This window comes from Hordeum vulgare, chromosome 4H (assembly GCF_904849725.1).
Source record: "Hordeum vulgare subsp. vulgare chromosome 4H, MorexV3_pseudomolecules_assembly, whole genome shotgun sequence".
NCBI lineage: Eukaryota > Viridiplantae > Streptophyta > Magnoliopsida > Poales > Poaceae > Hordeum > Hordeum vulgare.
Window position 1 is genome coordinate 514,082,082 of NC_058521.1, and position 18,283 is coordinate 514,100,364.

Below are 18,283 nucleotides of genomic sequence, written 5' to 3' on the forward strand. Positions count from 1 at the left end.
AACAAAAAAAAAATACTGCACGGGGTGGCTCCCTTTTAATTTCAGGTGCTTCCTACGTATAAAATAACCTACGGACTTCAGAATGCTTTCGAAAATCCATGAATTTTAATTTTGAAAATCCATTTTCTTGTTTTCAAAATCGTTGCACTTTTCCTAAATCCATGATTATTTTTTCAAAATTCATAAACTTTTTTCTTCATTTTTTTAATTTTCGCAAAAAAAAAATCACGCGTGAAGAGCGAGATGGCCCGACTGGGCTGACCCAGTCTTTTTCGCGCATGCACCTTGCAGCCCAGCCCAATCCTGGTCACGTCAACAATCCTGATTTGACAGGGTGCAATCGACAGAATTTCAACATGGGGTTCGTTTCCCCGAACCTCTGCAGACAGTCAGTACGCATAACGATCCCAATCTCTTTACTCCCTTGGCACATTCGGTACTAGTAGCAAACATCTTCATTCATTCACTGAAACGCAACACATCGTTTTATTGATTTATTCCAAGGGAAATCAGTGCAAAGCTGTCCCCCAATCAACCAGCCATCCATGGCCGAGGATGACAAACGCTGGTACGCCGGCAGGCCAGTCGGTCTCCACAGGCTACTCATATCTCGCCGTCCCAGAGCTCCTCGAGGGACTTGTAAGGCCCGTGGTCGGACACGTAGCGCTTGCCGAGGTTGATCTTGCGCTGCGGGATCTCGGCGATCCTGCGGCGCTCCTCCTCCGTGAGCTCCCAGCCGTCCACGTCCAGGTTCTCCCGCATCCGGGCCTCGTCGAAGCTCTTGACGATGAGGCAGTCCCCCTGCTCGTACACCCACCTCAGGCACACCTGCGCCACGCTCTTGCCCCTGGACGCGGCGATGTCCTGCAGGACGCCGGCGTCCATCACGGCGTCGCTGCCCCAGTGCGTGCCCTTGGCCCCAAGCGGCGAGTAGGCGCACAGCTGGATGCCCTTGCCCCTGCAGAACTCCCTCAGCTTCCTCTGCTGCCACACAGGGTTCACCTCCACCTGCAAAATGACCGGTCACTCACTTCACTTGGTCGTATGATCGATTTGCACTCTTTTCTTTGTAAACAAAACTGATTAGACGTAGTATGTAGGAATGTGTAGCGACCTGATTGACGGCGGGAGGGATGGTGGCGAAGGAGAGGAGGGTGTCGAGCTTCTTGCAGGAGAAATTGGCGACGCCGATGGCCTTGGCGAGGCCCAGCCTATGGCACTCCTCCATGGCCTCCCACACGGCCCGCATGTCGAACGGCACGAAGTCCTCCGCCGTGAAGGGGGCCTTGAACCGCCCGGGCTTCATGGATACCGGCCAGTGGACGAGGTACAGGTCCACGTACTCCATCTGGAGATTCCTGCAGTGTCATTGGCGCGAATGCACCGTCGTTAAGTAACTCCTGTCATAGGCCATCTTTTATTATAACCAAAAGAGTATATTCAGTTTCACGATAGCGCAAAAGTGCATTTGCAATGTTGGGTTCAGTGCCCGTGAGAGTGAGAGAGGCGACCGATGACGCACCACTGGACTGATTTGACCTGAATTTGGAGCTAGCTAACCCTGCTTACTCCAGCTAGTGTCTTCTGGGAATTGCAAAGTTGGCTTTACGCGACAGTGAATTTCTACTGGTTTTCTCGTTTAGGTTGTCAGACCAGATCAGTGCGGTGTGAGAACGATCCGCGCTCGTTGGAACTTGGATCACCTACACCGTTGATGTGTGGGCTCAACTGATATGCCTGAAAGATAGATGCACATGAAAATGGTAATCTTACGGCATCGAGAACCGTGTAGGCGGCTAGGACAAGCGATGGGGTGTTAGCCTGCCTGCCAAAACCCATTTCCCTCCTTCCTAGTGGGGTATTCAAGCAGCAAACTCAACTGGAGCACCCATACCTACCCTGTTTGATAACAGAATATTTTTGGAGTATTCCACGAATACTAAAGTTTTCCTGTATACCGTAGTTTTAATTACCATGAGCTGTTTGGCTATGAGTGAAAACTGTGATATTAAAACTGTAGTATTTACAGAACCACGGTATTTTCACTGTTATAAAAAAAGAACCCTCAACCTCTTTTTTAAAAGCAGAGCACGCGAAAGAAATGCCGCCCTCGTTATCTTCTCGCTCCCTCTAAGTTACAGCCAGCATTTCATCTTTGGGTATCGTTTCCATCGAGGACAAACCAAGAGACAGCAAAGAAGAGAGGAGAGTGGGTATGCTGATCTTTAGGCTGCTCATAGTAGGGAGTAACATATAGTAGTATCATGCATATATTATTATTGTATGACACTACCTTTATAGTACATAGTATCATAAACTAGTATCATAGTTGATCTCATTTATTGACATGCATGACACATAGTAGCATAACATTTAACATGATACGGTATCTACTCCCTCCGTCTCGGTGCATTAGGCATTTTAGGAGATGCACTGCAACCTAGGCACGCATAGATTGGGTAGGAGAAGAAAATTAAATTGCAGAGGAAACCAATCACACCATTCCTTTCTCAACTGAAAACGTGCTATTAGTTAGAAGACCTCTTGAAATCCAAAAAGTGTGCAGCATAAATTGCATGCATTGGTCCTTCAATTAATAGATGTGGTCTAATTAATATACATGCAACTAGTACTACTTTAATGTGCCTTAGTGTTTTGGGATTATTTGATTTTCGTAAGATGCCTAATGCACCGAGACTGAGGAAGTACCTATGTTACTCTAACCCTCTCTCTCTTCTTTAATTACTTGTCACATCATCATGTTTGTTAGTCCCGAGACTATGTTACTAGCTATGATACCCCCACCATGGCCAGCCTTAACCTCCCGCCTCTCGACGCTGGCACATGCCTCTGCGCGGCCGCTTCGTACCCCTTCGTGCGAGCTGAGAGCAACGAGGCACCCTTGAACTTGGAGAGCGAGTCCACGTTTAGCCGCCTGCAGCTCTGCGTCGGGTTGAACTACCTTCTTTTCCTGTAAGCTCGCTTTGTGCATGCTGCTGGTTGTTATAACTTATACATGGCCGTTCAGTGCGTCAGGCTAGCTAGCCTTCAGTGCACCGTCCTCATTGTAAATATCTCATTGCTAGCTAGCTAATTTCGTTGACGCATATAAGCACTCGTCAAACGGGTCACAGTATTTTCAATACTTCAAGATTCTTTGGTACGTCAAAAATTGCGTATCTTGTACCTATTGATTAAAATACTGCGGTTTTTTTAATACTTCCTTACCAAACTTAGCCCGCAGCATCTTGTATGCAATGGTTCCATGTGTTAGGTTGATCTCTTCCGCGTGGGTCCAACGGCCAACCGGGCCCTTGATCTATGCGTCCTGATCGGAGGCGCCCAACCCGTTATGGTTGATGGGCCCCTGTGACCTGCGCTATATATAAAGTGGTGGGAGCCGGAGCGCACGGTACGAGGTTCACTGCGCCGCCAGACTCCCCACCTAAATCCCCTTCCGATCTAGGGTTTGCGCAGTGCTCACGGGAAGCACCACCCACGACCACACCTCCTCCCTCATGCCACCGACGACTACACCGGCACCGATGGCCGGAGCAGGGAGTTCATCGAGCTCGGGATTAGGTGAGTACATGGTAACTCCGGATCTATCTATGCCTAATCGATCTACGGCTTCTACATTGGTATCAGAGCCACTAGGCAGAGATTTATTCGGTACAAAGAAAAGAAAACATGTTTCCCCACCCCTACGAACCCTAGATGGGCATGGCACCGAGGATGGCTACGACCTCGTCGGAAAAGAAGCGCCGCCGCAAGGCCGCGCCTGTTCCTCTCGATCCCCACACGCATCGGCAAGCCGAGGTGCGGGGAAGAAGAACCTACCCCCTCGGGGGCTAAGTACGGATCAAGATCCGAAAAGAAAAACAAAAAGAAGGGGGGAACGATGCAAAACAAGGACAAAAGAAAACATGTCGGATCAAGATCCGAAAAGGCAAAAGATAGAGAGAATGGCAACGAGGCACCACGGCCAACCCACTCGACGGCGACGCGCTCCCCGCAAAGGAACGCGCCACCGGCGAAACGGGAGGCCACGGCGCCATGCTCCTTTTCTCTGTAAAGAAAAACATATGAGCCAAAGGCAGGGTGGATGGCACCCCAACGCCCCCTTGACGGCGGCGCACTCTCCCTCGGGAGAGGGCGCGCACCGGCAAGAGGAGCGGAGGGGGCCGCCGCTGCATGACATGGTGTAAAGGCCGGCGGCAGATCTGACCCTCCCCGGCGGGGCAAGAGCCTCCGCGCGAGGGACGCACGCAAGAGAGAGCAAAGGTAGCCGGCCGGGGCCCTCTCCGGCGGGGCGAGACGCCGCCGCACAGAGAAGCCGAGCCGGCAAGAGGAAGAAAGCCCGCCGGCTCGCAAGAGGGGCGACGAGAGGCCACCTTGGCGGGGCCTTAGAGCCATCGCGTGAGGGAAGGGCCCGGCCCGCCGTCGTCCAACCCCGACGAGCAGAGCAGAGCAAGTCTCGCCTCATCTCTCGAGCACGGCTCAGTCGCCGCTCGGTCCCCTGGACGAGAGCGAGAGCGGCGGGCTGGGGAAGGGGAAAATGAGGGGTAGGGTTCCCCTCCCCACCGGCTCACTGGTTTTGATCCTCCGAGCGGCGCGCTGCGCCGTTGGATCTACCCGGACGGCTGAGATGCCCTCCAGGGGAAACCCTAGCGCCAGGAGGGGCGGCTGGGCCTAACAGACCGCGAGCTGCGCCAGGCCAAGGCCCACCCGCAGCCGAGGCAATGCCTCTGGCCAGCGAGAGCAAGCCGACCCAGGCCGAAGCCGGCCCAAGAAAGAAAAGGCCTCGGCCATTTTCCTTTTTTAAGGAATTTTCGTTCTCTGTCTATCTAGACAGATAAAAAAGTGTTTTCTAGACGTTTTTTCTATGAAAATATGTTTAGAAAAATAGAAAGTAAAAATGTTCAAAGCTTCTGTAATTTTATACAGAATTGTTATATTTTTTCTGTAAAGAAAAGTAAAAGGGTTTTTGAAAATAAAATAGCTTTCTCAGAAAAGGAATAGTTCATGAATTTTATAAAAGCATTAATAAAGTTCATGAATTTTATTTTAAATGTCAAAATTATTTTCTGTTAAGTTATGAGGCACATGAAATTTTATTTCACGTTTTCCGCTGCTAAAAGCAATATGGAATATGACGTTGTTTAATCACACGGTCATATTGCATATTGCAAAATGATGCATTTATTTCTATCATTTGCCCAACGGTAATGTAGATTAATATGCATAGGCAATTATATGATTATGTTAACGTGACATCCCCGGATTGGTGCTACAGCAACTCCTGTAGTCAAGCGACAGTAATCCCACGCTAGTGAAGCCACGTCATCATAAATTCTATCGTGGATCTCGTGTTAGTCGAAAACCCAGTCGAGTTCGAAATTTACGAATAAAGTCGAACGAGAAACGTTTCGTGATGTTAAGTAAAAATGTCGGGAGAGTTATTGAAATTCCTTAATATGTTATAAAAACCAATCGGACATTTTTAATTGTATTAAAAGTCCTATATAATTAGAACAGAAAGATATAAATATATAAGAAAATAATAATGATAGGATGTCAGAAAGTAAAAGAAAGAAAAACAAATGATAAAAAAAAGGCAAGCAACCGAACCCCCCCCCCCCACCTGGCCCAACTGGGCCTAGTGGCCCAACCGGCCAGGCCCCCGCGCCCCCTCCCCCAAACCCTAACGCTATCCCCCGGCTCCCCCCCCCCCCCCGCACTCCCGTTTTCTCCCTGAGCCGCCGCCACCCCACCCCTGGACTCCCGCCTCGACCACCCACGTCCCACCTAACCCCACGCCCCACTCCCGATCCACCCGAGGGTTCCCTCCCCTCGATCCAATCGCCCCTGCCCCCCCCCCCCCACTTTCCCCGCATCGCCCCCCTCCTCTTGGCTCGCATCCCCCCAGGGACCGAGTCCCTTCCCACTGGAGCCCCTGCAACCCACGAGCCGAGCCCCAGACCTCCCCATCCCGCCGGCTCTCCCCACCTCGCCGGTCCCAGGTCTCTCTCCCTCCCCACGGCCTCCCTCTCACCCGAGCCTCTCCACCTCCTCCCCTCCCCGTCGGCGGCCCCCCTGCCTCCTCACCGAGGACCCCCCCCCCCCCCGGTCGGCCAGACCTCCAACACCTCCGGCGGCCGAGGCCCTCCCGGGATCCTCCCTGGCCGGCCGACCCAGGCCAGGGGCCTCCCCCCCGTCGCGCCCCCCTTCCTCCCGCTCGGTCCAGGAGGGACCGGGCAGGGAGACCGGCCCCTCGGCCCCTTCACCATGCCGGCGAGCCCCTCCCCCACCGGGCCTCCCCTACGCCTCTTCCTCGCCGGAACAGCGCCGTCACCGTCACCCGCCTCGTCCTCCTCCTCGCCGTCACCGCCGCTTCCCGCGAACTCCAGCTTCACCGGCCCCTCCCGTCAACGTCGGTGAGCCCCTCCTCGGGCTCCTCCCACCATGTCGTTCTCCTCGCCGCCCCGGTTCCGTTCCGGCAAACGGAACCCTGATCCGTGGACGGTAGACTCCGGTAGGAAGGATTGAACATTTGGTTCTTCTATGTGGAGTTAGCAAAGAACCTCTCTGTTATATTTGTTAACAGAGAGAGGGAGATGAGAGTTTTGAAAGAAAATAAAAAAAAACAAATGTTGTATTCCGTATGTATGTATGTATGTATGTATTTGATACCCGTATTTATGTATGTATTTGCGTATATAGGCATTTGGAGAAATACGACATTTGTATGGTTATGTATTTGTGATTAAAAATGTGTTTTTGGCCTAGGGTCACTTACCGGTGGGGCCAACGCACCCGCTGTCTATGACAGGGAGGCCCCACGCGATAGTTAATATAAATAATAAAAAATAATGTTTTTATTAAATAAATAAATAGATATATTAGTTAAATTAATTAATTAGAATAATTAGAGTATGACACGTGGGTCCCCCACTAAATTAATCTGATTAATTAATAATTAATCTTAATAAAAACTTGTGCCTATAACGTTCGGGACCCGCTGGTCAGTTGACCAGTCAAATGTTGATGTCAGCATGACATCGCGATGATGTCATAATAGGATTTTATTAAATATTTAAATCTGTTTTTAATTCCTAATTATTAAATAAAACTTTAAAAATTAATATAAAATAATTCGTAAGTCAGATCAAAATATTTTCAACATGAAAGTTGATCAGCAGAACGAGACGAACCCGGATACACGACCCGTTCGTCTGTCACGCGTCCCTAGCATAGCAAACATGGAACTTTTCCATCGTTTCCAGTATAACCGGTAGTAGCCCGAGACCCGGAAAATATCGTCAGATATTCTTCCGACCCGTCTATGACGGATGTTGCTGCGTTAGCTCATGTCTAGCCTGCATCTTGCCATGTCATGCTTTGTGTTGCATCGGTGCTATTATTTATTGTTTCTTCCCCCTCTTCTTACCGGTAGACCCCGAGACTGACGCTGCCGTCGGGTACATCTACGACCCTGCCGATCAGTCCTTTGCCGCAGAGCAGCAAGGAAAGCAAACTCCCCTTGATCATTCCTATATCGCCTATGTCTTTCTTCCTACTGCTTGCATTAGTATTTTGCTACTGTTGTAGTTAGCTTCTATATCTGATGCATAGCCTGTTTTTGATGAACTGCTACTTTCAGTCCTGTACCTTTAACCTGCTTAGTATAGGTGGAGCAGTCATCCCCTCTGACCCCGTAGTTCAGTTGCCCCGCTTGTTTTCAAATCTCGATCTTTGATCGACGAGCCAGGCCCGACACAGCACATACCCCCCCCCTTCGTTGTACGACGCTACAGAGATACTATCGGGTACCGAGGGTGACACCTCACTAAGTACTCCTGATGATATCTCTGTAGTATAGCTAGTCGGTCGTGGTTATCGAGGGTGATTCCTCTTTCCCCATTCCCGATGACGCCCCTGTCGTGCAACCCCTCAAGTGTGGGACCCCCGAGGGTGATTCCTCTAAGCCCACCTTGACGGGTACATCGTTCGGAATCCAACGAGGGTGATACCTCGGGTTCCCCCCGATGTTACAACCACACAGTTACTCGACCATGTTACTGGGATCATTGGTGATTAGTTGTAGACGGGTGGTTTCCCGTGAGATTGTGTTGGTGGCCTAATTAAAATGCTAATGGATTTGGGTATTTGATCTGGGTTGGTCGGAGACGTTTTCGCACTAACCGGCTACGCGGGAAGAATTATGGGTACTCGGCGTCGCGGTATCAGCCGAAGCTTTTCAGATGCCAGCAATGTAGCGGCGCGCGCCCGAGTGGTCCCAAGATGCATTGCGCTTGTGATTAAGGGATGCTAGGACTGACGTCGGCCGCCCACGCCACGTGCAGGAGCGTGAAGGGGAACTGGGCCCACGAACCCTTTGTGCTTAGGAGTTAGACCAGCGAGCTGGCCTCTCTGATTAGTCTTAGGTGGGGCTGCGACGTGTCGATATTCCGAGGCCGGGCAGGACCCAGAAAAGTATGTCCGGCCAGAGTGTTATCGAGCGTGACGGGACATGTGGTGCACCCCTGCAGGGATGAAAATTAACTATTCGGATAGCCGTGTCCACGGTTACAGGACGACTTGGAGTTGTGCCCCGATCTTTTACAACTACAATTTTTACTTAATTGGAATTAGTTTGCCTCGGGATTGCTTCCTCGCAGGGAGTCGAGGGAGGATCTTTAGGCGTGACCTCACTTTAATATTGCTGCAACAATATGACTATTTATGTGTTACCCCCTGTTCTACTCTCGTCTATTGCTGCAAGACCCCGAAGATGCTAGTCTTCGATAGGACTAGGTCTTCTCTCTCTATTCTCGCATTGCTGCAGTCAGTCCACATATACACCCCCCTTTCTTTGATACTGATGCATAATTAGAATAGTTCTGATGTAAGACTTGCGAGTACTTTGGATGAGTACTCACCGCTGCTTTGCTCCCCCCTTGTCCCCTTGATCCGTTTGCTGCGACCAGATGATGGAGCCCAGGAGATGGAGGTCCCCGCCGCCGACGACTGCTACCCCGACGGTGCCTACTACTACGTGGAGGCCGCTGATGATCAGGAGTAGTTAGGAGGTTCCCAGGCAGGAGGCCTCGCCTCGTTCGGTCGTTGTATCTTTTGTGCTAGCCTTCTCTAAGGCACCCCATGTTTTATGTCTGTACTCAGATATTTGTTGCTTCCGCTGACTCGTGTGTTTATCGAGCTCCCCCTCGAGGCCCCTGGCTTGTAATATGAAGCTGATGTTATTTTATTTGTGTCTAGAGTTGTGTTGTGATATCTTCCCGTGAGTCCTTGGGTTTGGTCGTACGCATTTGCGTGTATAATTAGCGTACGATTAAATCGAGGGCGTCACAGTTAACCAACGTTATTAATGCATATGATTGTCGTACTGACTTCGCTTATTTGGTGATTTCAGGAGGTTTCCATCTGATGAGCTGCCTCAAGGAAATTCCGACACTCAGGGGAGACAACTACTCTGAGTGGAGGAAGAAGGTGGACATGGCCCTCTGCATTGCAGAGGTAGACTGGGTGCTGGAGGAACCACAGCCAGCTGCACCTGCAGACCCAGTCAGAGAGGCTGATGAGGATGATGAGAGCTGGGATAAAAAGAAAGGAAATTATGAAAAGGAGGTCATGTCCCACTCCATCAGCAACAGGCTATGGTTGAATGCCAACAAGAAATGTTTGACGTTCATAAAGAACACCATTGAGACCACTATCGTGGGATCAATTGCTGATTGCCCTACGGCAAAAGAAATGCTGAATAAGATTAAGAGTCAGTTTACTGGCTCTTCTAAGACGTATGCTACCCAGTTGATCAAACAGCTGGTGACAGAGAGCTACCATGGTGGTGGCCATGGCATAAGGGAGCACATCCTTAGGATGAGCCACACGGCGGCTAAGCTCAAACCTATGGATGCGGATTTGGAGATAAAACCAGCTCTCCTTGTCCACCTGGTGATGGCATCTTTGCCCAAGGAGTTCGAGACTTTTGTTGTCAACTACAACATGCAGCCCAAGACTTGGGACATAGAAAAGGTCATCGCAATGTGCACTCAGGAGGAGAGGATTAAGGCCTCACATGGTGGATCTATCAACTATGTGAAGGAAAAGAAGAAGGGCTTTCCGCCCAACAAAGCTTCTCCCTCCAAGCCACAGGGCAATGGCAATGGCAATGGCAAAGCTCCTGTCTATTTTCAGCATAGGCACATTCCAGTGGACAGGGAAACTTGCGTCCACTGTAAGGAGAAAGGGCACTACAAGAAGGATTGCCCTGTTTTTCTAAAGACCTTCATGGCGAAGAGAGGTAAAGATATAGTTCCTTTTGTTAATGAATCCTTGTATACAAAGTTTATGAAATCTACTTGGTGGATTGACTCAGGTGCAACTGTTCATGTTGCAAATTCTTTACAGGGATTCAGTTCGACGATAACTTTGCCAAGAAATTCAAGAGGAATTGAAGTTGCGAACGGTGTCCAAGCCGAAGTTGAAGCTGTGGGTGACGTCTCCTTGGAGCTAGCCGGTGGTTTCAAACTTCTGCTTAGGGATGTGCTTTTCGTACCTTCATGTAATAGGAACTTAATAAGTGTTTCCTGTTTAGACAAAGATGGTTATCAATGTTTCTTTGGACATGGCAAATGCGCCATTTGGTCTCATAATGATTATGTTGGGGATGCATTTTTTCATGATGAGCTTTATTTATTATCGCTATGTGAAAAAGCGCCCTATGTGTTGAATGTGAATGAACAAAGTACTTCGTCGAACAACGATCAAAAGAAAAGAAAAAGAACTCACGACTCCTCGAAACTATGGCACTGTCGATTGGGCCATATTTCCAACGGGACAATAGAAAGATTAATCAAAAATGAAATTCTTTCAAAGTTGGAGTTCTCTGACTTAGAACAATGCGTGGATTGCATTAAAGGGAAATATGTAAAACAGATAAAGAAAGGAGCAAACCGAAGCACAGGAACACTGGAAATTGTCCACACTGATATTTGTGGACCGTTTCCGGTGAAAAGTGTGGACGGTTATGATTCATTCATAACGTTCACAGACGATTACTCCCGCTTCGGTTACATTTATCCAATCAAAGACCGACATGAAGCATTGGATAAATTCAAGATATTCAAAGCTGAAGTTGAAAATCAGCTTGATAAAAAGATTAAGATAGTGAGGTCTGACCGTGGGGGGGAGTACTACGGTCGACACACTCCATATGGCCAAGTCCCTGGACCTTTTGCAAAATTATTGCAAGAGACTGGCATTGTTGCCCAGTATTCCATGCCGGGCGAGCCTCAGCAAAATGGAGTAGCTGAAAGGCACAACCGTACTCTCATGGATATGGTACGCAGCATGATGAGCTACTCAGACCTCCCGTTGGGATTGTGGATGGAGGCGCTTAAAACCGCCATTCACATTCTCAACAGAGTTCCAAGCAAGTCGGTGCCCAAAACACCGCACGAGCTCTGGACAGGAAGAGTGCCATCCCTACAACACTTAAGAGTGTGGGGATGCCCTGCGGAGGCCAAAATGTTTAATCCAAATCTTGGAAAGTTAAACCCGAAGACAGTGAGTTGCCATTTCATTGGCTAGCCTGATAGGTCAAAAGGTTTTCGTTTCTACTGTCCAGAAAGATACACAAAGTTTGTGGAAACGAGACATGCTGTCTTCTTAGAGGACGAGATGATGAGGGGGAGCCGGGTAGCTCGAACAATTGATCTTGAGGAGAAAAGGGTCCATGCACCCATTCCGATAATTCAAGAGCCATTTTTCTCACTACCCGATGTAACTCCAACCATGACAACTGCGGGAGAAGACCCGGAACCTGTCCTTCAGGAGCCGACTGAACCCGTTGTTGATCATGAATTGAAAGTGCAGCAAGAAATAGTAGAAAGTGTGCCCGACAATGAGGCACTTAGAAGGTCTAATAGAACAAGAAGACCCGCTATTTCTACTAATAATAAAGTATACAATATAGAAATGGCCCACATGGAAGGTGATCCCACCACATATGAGGAGGCCATTAAAAGCCCTCACTCATCAAAATGGATAGAGGCAATGGAAGATGAGATGAAATCGATGAGTTCCAATCATGTTTGGGACTTAGAGATTATTCCTAAAGGAGCAAAGACAGTAGGCTGCAAATGGGTCTACAAAACAAAGTATGACTCTAATGGGAATGTAGACAAGTATAAAGCCCGACTTGTGGCAAAAAGATTTACACAAAGAGAAGGGATAGATTACAACGAGACCTTTTCTCCGGTCTCTTGTAAGGATTCTTTCAGAATCATCATGGCACTAGTTGCTCATTTTGATTTAGAGCTGCATCAAATGGATGTAAAGACGGCGTTTCTAAACGGTGATTTAGAAGAAGATGTCTACATGAAACAACCCAAGGGTTTTATCATGGAAGGCAAGGAAGATCTAGGTTGCCATCTAAAGAAATCCATTTATGGGCTAAGGCAAGCCTCTAGACAGTGGTACATCAAGTTCAATGATACCATTAAAAGATTTGGATTCCAAGAAAATGTTGAGGATAATTGCATTTATGCTAAGTTTAAACATGGGAAATATATTTTCCTAATCTTGTATGTGGATGATATCTTGCTTGCAAGCAATGGTATTGGTCTACTACAAGAGACAAAGAAGTTTTTATCCTCACATTTCGACATGAAAGACCTTGGTGAAGCTTCATATGTTTTGGGCATTGAAATTCACCGAGACAGGAAGAATGGAGTCTTAGGACTCTCACAGAAAGCATATTTAGAGAAAGTTCTCCAAAATTATAATATGCATAAGAGCAAAGCCACACCTGCTCCCATAGTCAAGGGCGATAGTTTTGGGAAATATCAATGTCCCAAGAATCAGTATGAGCTCAATGAAATGAAATCAGTACCATATACTTCGGCTATTGGAAGTTTACAGTACGCACAAGTGTGCACACGCCCTGACTTAGCTTTTATCACCGGAGTACTCGGTAGATATCAAGCAAATCCAGGCCAAGAGCACTGGAAGATGGCAAAGAAAGCTTTGCGTTATGTGCAAGGCACAAAGGAAATCATGCTGACATATAGGCGATCTGATTCCCTAGAGATAAAAGGGTACTCCGACGCCGATTTTGCGGGAGATAGAGATGATAGAAAATCCACGTCTGGGTACGTGTTCACTCTCGCATGGGGAGCTATTTCATGGAAAAGCTCTAAACAGACCATAGTTGCATCGTCTACGATGCAAGCAGAGTTCATAGCATGTTTTGAAGCCACCGGGCAGGTGATATGGCTAAAGAAATTTATACCCGACTTGAAAGTGGTAGATTGTATCCACAAGCCACTAAAGATATATTGCGACAACCAGCCCGCAGTATTCTACGCTCACAACAACAAGTCCAACAATGCTACCAAGACAATAGATATAAAGTATTATGTTGTGAAAGATAAAATCCAGGATCAAACTATAAGTCTCGAGCATATAAGTACGAAGTATATGCTTGCGGATCCGCTAACGAAAGGCTTACCACCCAGTGTGTTCAAGGAACACTTAGCCGGCATGGGTTTGATGGAAAGCCTATGATCCCTAGATAATAAGAGGCCCAGAAGTAAATGAATTTGTTTCAAAACAAAAGGTGTGTTGTGGCTGTATGATTCTATCGGCAATCAAGCTGTGACGATGAGACATGCTCTGCACGCCTATATGTGATGGAATAAATAAAAGTATGAAGTCAAAGTGAAAGTTGAGATCAAGGGGAAGAATGTTAGGTTGATCTCTTCCGCGTGGGCCCAACGGCCCACCGGGCCCTTGATCTATGCGCCCTGATCGGGGACGCCCAACCCGTTATGGTTGGTGGGCCCCTGTGATCTGCGCACGGTACGAGGTTCACCGCGCCGCCAGACTCCCCACCTAAATCCCCTTCCGATCTAGGGTTTGCGCAGTGCTCACGGGAAACACCACCCACGACCACACCTCCTCCCTCACGCCACCGACGACTACACCGGCACCGATGGCCGGAGCAGGGAGTTCATCGGGTTCGGGATTAGGTGAGTACATGGTAACTCCGGATCTATCTATGCCTAGTCGATCTACGGCTTCTACACCATGTACTATTATGTTACATCTCTGAGTCAATTATACCACACGTGCTTGAACTTGACGAGAAAAATTAGCTTGATGCTAAAATTTATGGGATACATTGAACGAGTGATAGAACTTGGCTTGGCCATGCATCTAAGATGCTAATCACGTTTGTATACGTATAAAGTGCTGACGTGGCATGACAGCATGGTGTCGTGCCCATTCGTCAGTGACTAGGAGATGGGGCGAGGATGTGTGGCCCTTTCTTTTGCACAACACATTGAATTTATTTTCGTCACAGAAAAACCCCTTTATTTTTCTTCTTTTAAAAAGCCTCAGAAACGTAACAATGTCTCTATGACCCTTTGGGCCACCGGTCATGAAACAGTATGAAGAGGAAATTAATAACAAAAAAATTATGTCTGCCATGGATCAAACCAGCATCGTCAACGTAACAAAACAGACAAGCTAGCTACCCCACCAACTACTAGTATCGATATACATGGGATAACAATACCTAATGACCTACAAATAGACACACTACTAGTATCGATATACATGGGATAACAATACCTAATGACCTACAAACAGACACGTGCATAGGGCTTACATAGGCTGCACCACTGCAGTCACTGCAGCCCATTTTTCACGTATTAGTTTTTTAGTTTAAATATACTAATATAATTCATATTTACCATTTTAATTACATCAACATCAAATAATATGTTAATAATTTTGAGAATTACATGAACATCACTTTAAATAATAATATTTCTCTCAAAAACATGTGTATAGACTAAAAATACTTGAATAGATGAATAATTTTATGAATTATTAAAAATATTTATAAATAATAATTTTATTATAATTATTTGATTTTATTGTCAACCATAAATATTATTTTATTTAATTATTTTTTCAATAATATTTTGTATTTACAGAATCACACAGAAATTCTTTTCATTTTTTAGTATTATATGAACATTATTTTAAGTAAGTATATTTCTAGAATTATATGAACATTATTTTAAATAAAAATAGTTTTTAAAATTACATGAAAACTATTGAAATTACTTATTTCCTTTGTATTTACATTATTTATGACTTAAATAATGCCACATAATTCTAAGAAAGAAAAAAGCTAACATGTCAAAAAGGGCTGCAGTGACAGCAGTCCATTTAAGATTTTTGCTCCTGCTTTTCCATAGTTCATTAGGAATAGCTGTCCAACTACTCTATCATTTATACATAGTCTGGTGGCTAACCAGGTCCGCCAAGAGCCATTGGTCGTCGGTTCTGACCTTGGTGGCGCAATATTTTTTATATTAATAGTGTTGTTTCAGTTTTTGAAGGAAAAAATTTGAGGGGCTTTTCATGAGAAACTTAAAGTTTCATGGAATTTTTGTAGAAAAACCAGGCAACACGCCCTCGGCCCTGCCTCCCGGTTACTAACGGATAGGCCTCGTGCCATGCTAGCGCTCCACATCAGCATCCTATACGTATACAAGTATGATTGAAACTGTAGATGCACGTCCAAACCAAGTTCTGTCACCGTTACAATGTATGATGCAAGTTTTAGCACCAAATTGACTTTTCACGTTAAGTTTAGACACCTATGTTGTAATTGACTCTATATCTCTTCTTTGTTCTCTAGCTACTCCCTCCCTCCGATTTAAATGAACTATCGCAGCTTTCGTACAATTTTAGTGGAGTAGGTTTTATTTCAGCAGCAACAGCTTTTCTTTACAGTAATTTGGCAACTGGTTGGTACTTATATTGCCAATTGATTCTATATTTCCTAGGTCTTTATTATCTCTTTCTAAAAATAAAGCACGGAGTGCTTCTGTCGTCGTGGTGTTTTTGCAAAAACGTCCTTGTGTTTTATCGAAATCAACCCGCAGTCATATTGTTCAGTCAACATGAACCGGTACGGGCGAGAAAGAAAATTCCGCCCAGACGACCCACGACCTTACCTCATCTCCACCTATAGCGCGCCGCCGCCCCTGCCATGTCGCCGCACGCCGCCGCCCCATGCCATGTCACCGCGCGCCGCCACCACCGACCCCTACCCCTCCGCCGCGCGCCGCCACCACCGACCCCCGCCCCTCTGTCGCGCGCTGTCACCATCGACCCCCGCCCCTCCGCCGTGCACTGCCAACGCCGTTCCCCGCCGCTGTGGCCACCCCTACACGAAGTGCCCCTACCCCTATCGTTTTCCACTGTCAGCAACAACCGACGCCGGTGAGGCACCTTCCCCAACTCATCTCTCTCCTCCTCTTCTGCCGCCGCCGCTCACTATCGGCCGATCAACTGCCTCGAGTCCAACCCCTCCTTACACGAGCGCATCCCAATCCTCCTCTGTGTGAGCACGGTCGATCCAGATCCACCCCTTTCAAGGATGCAGCGTAGATAAGAGCTCGTTGAAGCAGCGACCGTTGATTGTGGCGAGCAGGGAGCCGGCTAGGTCCTCGCCGACGAGGGCCGTCATGGCCTCCACCTCTGCCCTGTTGCCAGGCGATGCATTCTAAAACAGAGCTCGGTCGAAAACAGACCCATGTGTATATGAATAAAACAAGGGGACTGCTACGCATCTACCGGTGGATATTTGTTAAATATCCACCACCTGAACAGCCGTTCGATCTCGCGCGTGTAGCCGTCCGATCCGCTGCGTCTGATCCTCTCTGGACGCAATTCCTGAAACGATGCTCGAGTTGCAGAAACTTTCGCTTTGTTGCAAAAAATAAACTTTGGATCCGTTAATTCCTGAAACAACGGCCGAGTTTCAGAAACAATTTGCTTGTTGCAGAAGCACTACCCCAGCCGGGATCCGGTCTGGCGCGGGGAGGCAAGGCCGACGCGAGTCAGCCGGCGGCAGGAACGCGACGGCGATGGCTGGGGGCTCCGGCGCCGGTGGCTGGGGCTCCGGTGGCTGCAGGATCGGCCGGCGGCGGCGCACCACGGCGGGGTGTGCGGGACCGTGGCGGAGGGGGTGGCAGGGAAGCAGCAGGCCGGCAGCAGAGGGGGCGGCGGGGCTGCAGCAGCGGACGGCGAGCCACAGCAGGCCGGCGACGCGAGGTCGTCGGGGCGGAGCACGGCTGGACAGTTTCTCTAAAACAACTGACCAGTTTCAGAAACTGTGCCCCAGTTTCAGAAATCGATTGATGCGCGGGACGAGGAAGCGGTGGACAGTTTATTTGGATCCGCCGCTGGAAGGTAAGAGTTTCCCATAAAACAAGGTGGCAAATTATGCCTCATTACGGGAAGAAATTGTAAGCTAAAACAAGATGAAAAATTGTGCCTCATTACGGGAAGAAATTGTAAGCTTTAGTTGAGGAGAGTACCGTTTGTTTTCCATCAAAAAGATGAGAGAGTTTGTTCCTCCCGTTGCAACGCACGGTCATATTTGTTAGTACATAAAAAAGAAACTGTAACGTATATATATACCCCGACCTAAATCACGAGCAGTTCTTGTCCTAATCGGTAATTATCACGCAATCCAAGCGAATTAGGGGAGGAGGAGGGGATGGGCGCCGTACCGGAGCGTGTGCCTGAGGGCGGGGACGACCCTGTCGCCGTGCGCGTCGCTGCACCAGAGCTTGGAGGTGATGAAGAGGTCGTCCCGGGAGGCGACGGCGCCGGAGCGCACGGCCTCGGCGGCGGCCTCGCCGATGGGGGCCTCGGTCTCGTAGTGCGCCGCCGTGTCGAAGTGGCGGTACCCAATCTCGATGGCCCGGAGGACGGCGCGGCGGATGGGGTCCGGCTTGGGCCCCTGCACCGCCGTGCCCATGCCGATGCGCGGCATGCCCGCGACCGTCCTATCGCCGGCGCCCATGGGTTGAGTCGAGGGCGTGTGGGAAGGGAAGGGCTGGGTCGGGAGCTGAGACTCTGAAGCAGGCAGGGTGGACTCGGGGTTGCAGCGGGAGGGGTTAGTCGTCACATATATGCGCTCCTCCTAGGCGTTGACGGCATGAGACGTGCCTCGGCTCACTGCTACGGGTGGTTGAGCTCCTCGTGTCGGTGAAAGCTTTTTGCCAGCTTTGTAAAGAAGCGGAAATTTTGGGAGTGTTGGTCTCGACGCAGCGTGCTTTCTGCGTCTTTTTACGATTTGGGCGTTGCCGTGTGCAATCCATCTACCCCTTCGTCGATACGGCTCTAGAAAGGAAAGGCGCTCATCATGCCACCCTGCTAGAGCCGG

General features: G+C 48.5%; 1 protein-coding gene across 1 annotated transcript; it reads right to left on the minus strand.

The window, feature by feature from the left end:
- Positions 1-393: 393 nt before the first annotated feature.
- On the minus strand, positions 394-18,131 carry LOC123449210 (deoxymugineic acid synthase 1). Its single transcript, XM_045126347.1, has 3 exons — positions 17,625-18,131; positions 1,115-1,358; positions 394-1,008 (listed from the first exon to the last, which is right to left on the minus strand). Exons 1-3 carry the CDS (start codon positions 17,918-17,920, stop codon positions 604-606), a joined length of 945 nt encoding a protein of 314 aa, XP_044982282.1. The 5' UTR covers positions 17,921-18,131; the 3' UTR covers positions 394-603.
- Between the last annotated feature and the right edge of the window lie 152 nt (positions 18,132-18,283).

What these genes read in the sequence shown, in the direction of transcription:
- LOC123449210 (XM_045126347.1), bottom strand. Translation starts at nt 17,920, where the DNA reads ATGGGCGCCGGCGATAGGACGGTCGCGGGCATGCCGCGCATCGGCATG. An exon ending in GCCCTCAGGCACACGCTCCG is followed by an intron (nt 1,359 to 17,624) that starts GTACGGCGCCCA and finishes ATGACACTGCAG; the next exon opens with GAATCTCCAGATGGAGTACG. An exon ending in TCCCTCCCGCCGTCAATCAG is followed by an intron (nt 1,009 to 1,114) that starts GTCGCTACACAT and finishes GTCATTTTGCAG; the next exon opens with GTGGAGGTGAACCCTGTGTG.